The sequence below is a fragment of the Dipodomys ordii genome, unplaced genomic scaffold (genome assembly GCF_000151885.1).
Source record: "Dipodomys ordii isolate 6190 unplaced genomic scaffold, Dord_2.0 Scaffold55, whole genome shotgun sequence".
In the NCBI taxonomy this organism is placed as follows: domain Eukaryota; kingdom Metazoa; phylum Chordata; class Mammalia; order Rodentia; family Heteromyidae; genus Dipodomys; species Dipodomys ordii.
This window is the reverse complement of record NW_012267271.1, coordinates 6,895,593-6,905,439: the sequence shown is the minus strand read 5'-3', so window position 1 is coordinate 6,905,439 and position 9,847 is coordinate 6,895,593. Positions and strand designations below refer to the sequence as shown.

The window sequence follows — 9,847 nt, the reverse complement described above, 5'->3', positions numbered from 1 at the left end:
GTGATTCATTGGAGACAAATCTCGTGCACTTTCCTGCCAGGCTGGCTTCGAACCGCCATCTTCAGATCTCAACCTCCCAAGTAGCTGGGATCACAGTCATGGTCAGCGGCCTTCGGCCCACAGCAGCTCGGGTGGAGCTCTGGGTCCTCACGGGTCCTCGCGGGTCCTCCCAGGCCCCGCCGCACAGAACCCGCCAAGCCGGTCCCGTGCCCTGCACGGTTCCCGCAACCCCTTGCTCCGGCTCCTCGGGAGAGCAGTTGGCGGCCACCGATTTGCCGGTTCGTGGAGATTCGGAGCGCCCACAGTGTGGGGCCCGTGCGGCGGCGACTGGCTTTCCGGTCGGGGCAGCGACCTCCGCGACCTCGGCCCCGCCCCTCGGCTCGCCCCGCCCCTCCATCCACCCTCTCCACCACACCCCGCCTCTCGGCTCGCCCCGCCCTTCCATCCATCATCTCCACTACACCCCTCGGGCCGCCACGCCCCTTACCTAGCCACGCCCACTCCGCCTGCTGGCCGCCGGAGGTGCGGTACGCATGCGCCGCGGGCCCGGAAGCGCGGTGCGCGCGGCCTCCGCCCCCAGCGGCCGCCGAGGGTCGTTGCGGGGCCGCCGAGACGGACATGGCTTCGGCGGGAGGCGGCGACTGTGAGGGTGCCGGGCCCGAGAGCGAGCGGCCCCAGCCGCGGCCCTTTCTGATCGGGGTGAGCGGCGGCACGGCGAGCGGCAAGGTAAGGCCGGCTTGCCCTGCGGGACCCTGGGTCGGGGTGCGGGGTCGGAGGGCGGGACGCGGGGCCGGCCGGGGCGCCGCGCGCCGCAGCGCCGTGTCCCTCCGTCCGTCCGTCCGCAGTCCACGGTGTGTGAGAAGATCATGGAGCTGCTGGGCCAGAACGAGGTGGACCACCGGCAGCGCAAGCTGGTCATCCTCAGCCAGGACCGCTTCTACAAGGTGCTGACGGCGGAGCAGAAGGCCAAGGCCCTGAAGGGACAGTACAACTTCGACCACCCGGGTACGGGCCGCCTGCGGCCAGCGCGCCCTGGGCCTGGGCCTCCGGACTTGCGCGGGGAGTAGAGGCCCCTCACCTTGGCTCCCGGCCTTGCTGTCGCAGGGCCTTTGCACCTGGATCACCGCCGAGAGTGGCCTCTCAGTCCCCCACCCGCCCTGGGGCCGAGGCCCGGGAGAGGGTGATCCAGAGCCCTTGGCCCTGTGGCTCTGTGGTGTACTGGCCTGGAAGGTTCTCATCACCCCTCGGAGGTGCCTCTCTGGCGGCTTTCCCATCCCAAGCTGGGGAGCTGCTGTGTAACAACATAGCCCTGGAAAAATACTACCGCCGAGTCCCCAGCACAGGCCACTCAGCCTCTGCATTCCGCCTTCCCCGGGGTGGGGGGGGCAGCGAGGACAGCTGCCGCCCGCGGTCTGCAGGATGGCAGAGGGCTGGGGCTGTCCCAGTGCTGTGGCACCCCGCTGTGGCCTGGGCACCAGGGTAGCGAGGGAGTCTTGCTCTCTACTCCATCTTTGCAGATGCTTTTGATAATGATTTGATGCACAAAACCCTGAAGAACATCGTGGAGGGAAAAACTGTGGAGGTCCCCACTTACGATTTTGTGACCCACTCAAGGTGAGCTTTCCTTCTGTCGTGGCCAGTGTCCATGCACCCCTTCCCTGTCCCCTCTGAGGAGTCAGGGCCCTGGGACTGCAGGCCAACCAGCGGGGCCTGCCTACTCATTCCCCCTCGTTTCCCCCAGGCTGCCGGAAACCACAGTGGTGTACCCAGCGGACGTGGTTCTGTTTGAGGGCATCTTGGTGTTCTACAGCCAGGAGATCCGGGACATGTTCCACCTGCGTCTCTTTGTGGACACCGACTCGGATGTCAGGCTGTCTCGAAGAGGTTAGGCAATGTGGGGCCATGTGCTGGCTGGGGGGGTGGGGGGCTCCCATGACGCCCAGCTCATGCCCTGCAGTGCTCCGGGACGTGCAGCGGGGCCGGGACCTGGAGCAGATCCTCACGCAGTACACCACCTTTGTCAAGCCCGCCTTCGAGGAGTTCTGCCTACCAGTAAGTCACCGCGGGTGTCTGTAGGAAGTCCTTCCTCCCCCACCCCCTGCACTGTACCGGACCCGATGACCGGTTCCCCAGTGTCACCGCACCCCGTCTTGCCAGGGTCCCCTCTGGTCTCTGACACAACCTGCGTGGTTGTGGAGTACCCCCTCCACAAGGGCATGGAGCTTGCCAAGTGTTTGCTGGGCTTCTGCCACCCAAGCACTGGGCACCAGGCCTGCACCACCCCACCCAGCTCGTATTTTGTCTTTTAGAGGTAAAAGTGCAGTACAGAGAGACAAAAATCTAGGATCACAGAAAAGTAGGGTAACTGAGTTCTGTAAGAATATGTTTTATATGATGTGGTGGTGTACTCCTGTAATACCAGCACTGGTAGGATTATGAGCTCCAGGACAGCCTGGGCTCCATGGTGGCCCTGCTTGAAGCAGCAGCAAGCGAGCCAGACACTGGTGACTCACGCAGCCCTGGGAGGCTGAGACCTAAGGATGGCTCTTCATGGCCAGCAAAGCTTGGTGAGACTCTGCTCTCCCAGTTATTGCTAGCCTTGAGCAAACACATAGGGACAATTCCCTGAGTTTAAGCCCCAAGACTGGTGTGTGCACACACACACCACCACCAAAAGGCTTTTTTTCAGGTTGTGGGCCTGAACTCTGGGCCTGGGCGCTGTCCCTCAGCTCTTCAGCTCAAGCGAGCATCCTATCACTTGAGCCACAGTGCCACTTCTGGCTTTTTTCTGCTTATGTGGTACTGAGGAATCGAACCCAGGGCCTCATATATGCGAGGCAAGCACTCTACCACTGAGCCATCTTCTCATTCCCCCTGGCTGGCTTTTAACCCTAATCCTCAGATCTCAGCCTCCTGAATAGCCAGGATGACAGGCGTGAGCCACCAGCACCTGGTTCAAAAGGCTTTTTTTTTTTTTAATTCATGTTCTCTAAGGTTTCTGCAAAATAGGGGAGGTAAGTAGGCAGATGTACCTATTCACAGAAGGAAGTTGGCAGGGTAGGTGGTATGGGCAAAATGGATGTTAGATCTGACCTGGTGACCTAGTAGAGGAAATGTTCCTGGACCTCCTTTCCCTGCTGCCAGCTGACCCCTGTGTCCCGGGCCTGCGTCCTCCCTGCCCGGGGTTTGCCTGACTCAGGTGTGCTCCCCGCAGCAGAGCAGCTGAGGGGGTGCCGCTGGTGTCCGGGCCCTGTGCTAATGACCCTCGGGCTGTCCCGTCCTGCTCCACCACGGGGCTTGCAGAAAGAGCCACAATTCCAGAGGGACAAGGCCATGCACTGGCAGGCGCCTCGCCTAATGTGGCCCAGAGATTGACCGTTGAGTAGGAGAGCTGTCCCCTGCCTGGGAGACAAGGAAGTGGGGATGGTGTGGGGTGATGCTGGCCGCCTCTGCTGGTGACCTGGCTCCTGCCACCTCTGTGGTCACAGCTCACCCAGCTGGCACCCACCTGAGGCCCTGTCCCCTGCATTGGTAACACCGGCACTTTGGGGCCTCAATTCCCCCCCTCTGCACCTAAGCCTCATGGGAACTCCTTGCTTTGTAGACTAAGAAGTATGCCGATGTGATCATTCCTCGGGGCGTTGACAACATGGGTGAGACTCCACCTCAGCCTCCTCCCCCAGCCTCCTGCCCTCCCTCCACTAAGCAGGGCTGTCACCATGTGCCAACAGCACACACTGGACATGTTCAGCTGCCGGATGGTGCTCGGTGGAGCAGGATGGGCTCTAACCAGGCTGTGTCCTATCCTATCCTGTGGTTTCTTTGTATGCACATGTGTACATGTGTGTGTTGGTACTTGAACTTGACCTCAGGTCCTGGATGCTGTCCTTTAGCTTTATTGCTCAAGGCTAGCACACTACTACTTGGGTTGCACCTCTACTTCCAGCTTTTTGCTGATTGGACTTTCCTGTCCAGGCTGATTTCAGACCCTGGTCCTCAGATCAGTCTCCCGAGTAGCTCGGATGACAGCTGTGCCCAGCCCTACTGTGCCATTTCCATCCGGGGGCCGTGGGCTGGGCGGGCAGGCAGGCGGGGTGGGGACCCTCTGAGTGCCCCATCTTGCCATAGTCGCCATCAACCTGATCGTGCAGCACATCCAGGACATTCTCAACGGTGACGTGTGCAAGCGGCACCGAGGAGGAGCCAACGGGCGCAACTTCAAGAGGACCTTCCCCGAGCCCGGGGACCGCCCCGGGGTGCTGGCCTCCGGCAAGCGGTCCCACCTGGAGTCCAGCAGCAGACCCCACTAAGGGGCCCGAGTGCGGCCAGGGCGCTCACCTGCTCTGAACAGGTAGCTGGGCCTCCCGGGCGGCGTCAGGACCCAGGCCTTTCTCCTGAGGGCGGATTCGTTCCCACAGGGCCAAGCATTCCACGTGCACTGCTCCCTCTGGCCGAGGGGGGTGGATGACCCCTTGGGGTGGCCTGAGGTGTTGCTTCCCAGGGCAGCAGGCCCCGGCTGGCCTGGTGTCAGGAAGGAGTCCACATTGAGCCGTGGCTCACATGCACAGCACCGAAGCGCACTTTGAGCCATTTTCTTTTTCCTAATGCAAAGTCAGTTGGGCCCCAAACCTGGTTCAGGAAGCCAGCCAGGCTGGGGCCCACCAAGCAAGCGAGCGAGCAAGCAAGCGCTGACCTGAACCTTGGACGGATTGGTCCCGGACTCCGGGCCTAACCACACTCACTGCAGGCAGCAGCAGCACACGCGAGGCGGGGCTCCCGGCAGCAGCGGTGGAGCAATGGCTGTGGTTGTCCAGTGCAGTGGACAGCAGGGCAGGCCGCCTCCAGCCCCACAGAGACACGGCCTAATGCCAGATGGTCTCGGGCGTGTCACACTGGAACACGTGGCCTCACCAGCAATGCGTTTTCACTCCCAGGCAGCCAAGGCCCTTGCCTTCCGGTTGTGCAAGGCTCACGGCTGGCCCGGCTGCAGCTGAGCACTGGTTTCTGTTCACTGTAATGATTGACTTTCAGCCCATAAACACCTACAAAAAGACTGCCGGAGTGTCTTCTTTATTTACACAGGAAAGTCTGCACAGGGCGCAAACTCTAGATGGGGCGGGACGTGACAGCGTGGGTGAGCCTCCCTGGCCCGGATCACGCGTGAGGTCTGCCACTCGGCACTCCAGAACCTTCCTGATTCCTTCACAGGCGGCTGGAGTTCAGCGGCCACAGGGACGAGGATGTGGCGGCGCTCGCTCCTCATTGTTTGGAGAAAATGAACCTTGCCCAATGAGGCGCAGGTTGGAGGCACGCGTGCGGTTTCAAAAGCAGATCCCTCCGCCAGTGCCCCCCACACGCGCCCCCCGCCTCGTGCCTCACTGTGTAGGTCTAGTACTTCCGAATCAGGATGTCCCAGCTGTCTTTCCAGCGAAGGGCCTGGAGCTCATCTGCTGAGAGTGACTTGTCACCATAGGTCAGCGGGCGCAGGGTGCTGGACACGTGGCAGGCGGAGGAATACCAGGCTACAACCAGGGCGCTGAAAAGGCTCCGCTGCAGCCCGGACCTGCGGGCAGCGGTGCGGAGCTCGCTCGGGAGGCCTGGCTGGTCTCCCCCACAGCTCCTTTACCTGGCCACATGATTTCCTTTTGGTGGTACTAGGGTTTGAACTCAGGGCCTTGCCATCACTACTTGTTTGCTTGGCTACCACATGGGGACTTTTGCTGGTTATTTTGGAGCTGGTGGCTTGATGCCTTGAAACGCAATCCTCCACGCCATGGGCAATCCTGGCCTCCTAGTAGCTAGGATTACAGGTGTGAGCCACCTGCCCCTGGCTCTGTTGTCCACACAAACAGCTGCCACGGCCTGTGGCCTTTACCTGCATGGCTCAGTCACTGCCTGGATGCACCAGGCTCTAACTCACCACAACTTGGCACATGCCCAAGCCAGTGCCACCACATCAAGGCCCTGCTGAGATGGGAGCACTGGGCTGAGCCCTGGCCCCTCTGAGCAGACAGCATGCCACTCTTACTCTCCAATGCCCACATTTCCCAGCCTCGGATTTTGCCCTAGAGTCACAGATGCCCTCCCGACCCCTGCTCTGATTGTCCAGGGTACTTTTCCTGTGACTGCCTCCCCTGCCAAATGACACAAGCAGCCTGTGACCCCCCAGCCCTACCACCAAGCCCGGACCTGCAGAGGTGGTCACTGATGTGCTGCAGGACAAGTGGGAGCAGAAGGATCTGGAAGGTGAGCGCAGGCAGGTAGTGGTAGAGAAAGAGCGTCTTTTCCATGAAGAAGAAGGGCAAGTAGTTGAGCGCCCAGCCTCCAGTACACAGGGCTCCGGCCAGCACCCAGCGGTGCCAGGCATCTGTGGAGGGCATGTATCAGCACCCATGGGCCAGTGTGCCAGGTACCCCAAGACACTCACATCCTCCACGCTCAGTTGCTCCCCATCATGCCCACCCTGCAGGTAGGGACCTACGGCCTCCTCCTAGGCCTCAACAATCCTGACCTCTGCCAGGTCCCGGCCCTGGGAGGGCCAGCCCAGCTGCCTCGGCTCACTGTCTGGGCACATCAGACGCAGTCTGGGCAAGTCTTACCTCATCTGGAAATTCCACTCCCCTGCTCCCTGGGGGGCTGGCACTGCCCAGCCCTGACCACAGCAGAGACCAGTGGCAGAGGACGAGCCCCCATGGACACCTGTGCCCAGTGCCTTTCCACTGCAGACATGCACCGCGCTGCCAAGCTGCTCTGTCCCCAGCCGGCCGCGCTGCCCCTCGGGGCTCTACCTAGTGCCTGAGTGGAACCGTCTTCTCCCTGACAGCCTGGTCTGCAGGGCTGGGAAGCGCCTGCGCGCCACTCACCCTCAGGGAGGTCACAGGCCCGCCGTCGGCGTCGGAGCAGGTGCCAGAGGAAGAGCAGGGCGTGGGCTGCCGTGGCCAGGCTGGCCGAGGCCCAGATCACCACGTTGCCCAGCAGGTGGATCTGAGCCTGGAAGTGTGGGGGAGGGGTGTTGGCCCCGCCCTCCCAGCCCGCAGGAGCCGCCCAACCTCCCCAGGTGGAGCAGCCACACGGAAGAACCCTGAGGAGCTTTCCACACACAGGCCCACTCTGCCTGACCCCTGACCTCAAGGGACTAGTGCCCACTGTCGCCATTCTAGAAAACGCTCCCTCTCTTTTGGTGTAGTACTGGGGCTTGAATGCAGGACTTTGTGCTCATACTTAGCTTTTAGACTCCAGGCTGGTGCTCTATCACTTAAGCCACACCTTCATTTGTGGCTTATTGCTGGTTAATTGGAAGACTTTCTTGCCCAGGCTGGCTTCGAACCATAATCCTATGATCTCAGCCTCTTGAGTAGCTAGGATTATAGGCGTGAGCCACCAGTGCCCAGCCTAACATTCTTAATTTTGTACATTAAGACTGAAAACTGTAAGTAAATGAAGATTCCTGTGTTTGGTGCTGAGGATTGAACTCAGAGCCTTGTGCATGCCAGTGAGATACTCCCCCAGTGCCCAGATTGATTCCTCCTTCCCCTCCCTCCTTCCCTCCTCTCTCTCAAAATACTGGGGTTTGAAGACTGGGCCTCCTACTCATTAGACAGGTGTGGTCTGCTACTTGAAATATACCCCAGGCCTTTTCTAGTTCATTATTTCTGGGATAGTCTTGTGCCTGTCAGGGCGGGACTGGACACTACCCTCCCCTCATGCTTTCTCCCTGACAGGGCCACACCTGGTCACTGGGTAAGATGGGGCGTGGCTAACTTTTTGCTTAGGGTGGCTGGCCTTGACACGATTCTCCTGATCTCCGTATCCTGAGTAGCTGGAATTTCAGGCACAAGGCACTGTGTCAATCACACACTCTTTCCATTTTTGGGGGGGGTCAGTCATGGGACTTGAACTCTGGGCCTGGATGCTGTCCCTGAGCTCTTCAGCTCAAGGCTAGGTTCTACCACTTGAGCCACTTCGGGTTTTCAAGTGGTTTATTGGAGATGAGTCTCACGGACTTTCCTGCCCAGGTTGGCTTTGATCCACAATCCTCAGCCCTCAGCCTCCTGAGTAGCTAGGATTATAGGTGTGAGCCACTGGTGCCCAGCTTTTTTTTTTAAGACATGGTTCACTATGTAGCTGAGGTTGGCCTCAAACTGGCAATACTTCTTCCTTGACCCCGAGTGCTGGGACTGCAGGAGCTGGCCACCAGCACCCAGCTCCAGATGCATTTTTTATGACAAAGCTAGGTGCAGAAAGACAATAAAAGTCTCCTCACCCAGCGCTCTGTGCGGGTAGCTCAGGCCACTGCCTGTGCTTTTACTTTGCAGTGTACCCTCTGCTTTGAGAGGGAGGAGGACAGGGACACTCTGTCACTCAGTTGTTCAGTGACAATGTAACAAGTCAAGGCAGCACAGCAGCCTTGGAAGGAAGCCTGGGCTTGCTTCCTGGGCCTCCACATGAGGCCTCACGCCTCGGAGCCCTGACCTCCAGCTGGCCTCCAGCTGCCCAGAGTCTAGAGAGGAGAGGCCCCAGGCCTTTGCTAGGAAGGGCTCTGGAGAATGCAATGGACACTCATTTATTTAGTGCCGATTTCAAGACTGTCCCTCAGCTTTTCACTAAGTTGGCACTTTACTACTTGAGCCATTCCTCCAGTCTACCATTTTGCTGGTTCATTGGAAAAACAGTTTCATGGACTTTGCTGCGAGCTTTGGACCCTGTTCCTCTGCTCACAGTGGCTACTCTCAATGGACACAGAGGGAACTTTCCCGGGGAGGCGTGGTGTTCAGTGTGTCTCACTCACAGTGGTGCTGGGGTGCAGCCAGTAGGCGATGTTGGAGTCCAGGGTAACCCACTCGAGGGGGGTGGAGCTGTACTTGTGCTCTGAGTCCTCACCGCGCAGCGTCAGCATCCTCCACTGCAAGAGCACAAGGTGGGGCTTCCAGAGGCGCCAGGATGCACATGGATGTGTCGCAGTGATGCGCTCACAGCAAGGCAGGCGGAGCGGGCACTGCTGGGCGGGGCCTGGGGGGTAGGCCCACCCTGGGCTCCTGTGGTCTGACAGAACGAGTGCCCGCGGGCCCTGCAGGGAGGACGCCCGGCCCTCCGCTGCTCAGCGGGGCCCAAGCCACCAGTGCTGCAATGTCACAGGGAGCAGGGCCTGGTTCCCTGGCTTTTCCTGGTACTGGGCCGGCAGTGCCGACTATGCATGCCACTGAGACCACAGCAGGGGCCTGCACACTGCGTTCCGCCAACCCGAGGGCCATGAGCAGCCCCACCAACCACACGAGCCCTGGCAGCAGCACCCCTTCCCGAGTGTCACCTGCAGTTCAGAGAATCTGGCCATGAAGCTGAGGTTCCTGCTGATGTCCACATGGGTGGGCGAGTGCAGCTCCAGCTCCCGTTCACGCTGTTCCTGGCCTGCAAAGACAGGGAGGGGTGGGGCGGGGCCGCTGGGAAGGCGGCTCAGTGGTAGAGCGCTTGCCTCGCATGCATGAGGCCCTGGGCTCGATTCCTCAGCACCACATAAGCAGAAAAACCTGGAAGTGGTGCTGTGACTCCAGTGTTAGAGTGCTCGTCAAACTGAATTTGAGGACAGCGCCCAGGCCAAGAGTTCAAGCCCCACGACCGACAAAAAAAAAAAAAAAAAAGACACAGCGGGCACCTGAGCCAGGCAGAGGAAGCTCCCCGCCCTGCCGGCCCAGCCGCCTGCAGCACAGCCCCCGGACAGCCTGCCTCACAGACAACAGCCTACCACAACAGCCCCTGGACAGCCTGCCTCACAGACAACAGCCCCCGGACAGCCTGCCTCACAGACAACAGCCCCCGGACAGCCTGCCTCAGACAACAGACAACAGCCTAC

General features: G+C 60.3%; 2 protein-coding genes across 3 annotated transcripts in view; one reads left to right on the top strand and one right to left on the bottom strand.

The window, feature by feature from the left end:
* The first annotated feature begins 571 nt into the window (after window positions 1-571).
* On the top strand, window positions 572-4,963 carry Uck1 (uridine-cytidine kinase 1). The gene is made up of 7 exons (XM_013021439.1): window positions 572-726; window positions 846-1,005; window positions 1,518-1,614; window positions 1,742-1,884; window positions 1,958-2,052; window positions 3,605-3,653; window positions 4,129-4,963. Exons 1-7 carry the CDS (start codon window positions 619-621, stop codon window positions 4,308-4,310), a joined length of 834 nt encoding a protein of 277 aa, XP_012876893.1. The 5' UTR covers window positions 572-618; the 3' UTR covers window positions 4,311-4,963.
* A 155-nt stretch (window positions 4,964-5,118) lies between these two features.
* Pomt1 (protein-O-mannosyltransferase 1) overlaps window positions 5,119-9,847 on the bottom strand; it is a 21,699-nt gene continuing 16,970 nt past the window's right edge. For both annotated transcript variants that reach the window (XM_013021437.1, XM_013021438.1), the window contains 5 exons: window positions 9,308-9,405; window positions 8,789-8,902; window positions 6,864-6,990; window positions 6,190-6,367; window positions 5,119-5,563 (listed from right to left, as the gene is read on the bottom strand). In XM_013021437.1, coding sequence (XP_012876891.1) covers window positions 5,389-5,563; window positions 6,190-6,367; window positions 6,864-6,990; window positions 8,789-8,902; window positions 9,308-9,405 — 692 coding nt within the window. In that variant the 3' untranslated portion in view covers window positions 5,119-5,388. The remainder of the gene's footprint in view (window positions 5,564-6,189; window positions 6,368-6,863; window positions 6,991-8,788; window positions 8,903-9,307; window positions 9,406-9,847) is intronic.

What these genes read in the sequence shown, in the direction of transcription:
- Uck1 (XM_013021439.1), top strand. Translation starts at nt 619, where the DNA reads ATGGCTTCGGCGGGAGGCGGCGACTGTGAGGGTGCCGGGCCCGAGAGC. An exon ending in GATTTTGTGACCCACTCAAG is followed by an intron (nt 1,615 to 1,741) that starts GTGAGCTTTCCT and finishes CGTTTCCCCCAG; the next exon opens with GCTGCCGGAAACCACAGTGG. An exon ending in TCGAGGAGTTCTGCCTACCA is followed by an intron (nt 2,053 to 3,604) that starts GTAAGTCACCGC and finishes CTTGCTTTGTAG; the next exon opens with ACTAAGAAGTATGCCGATGT.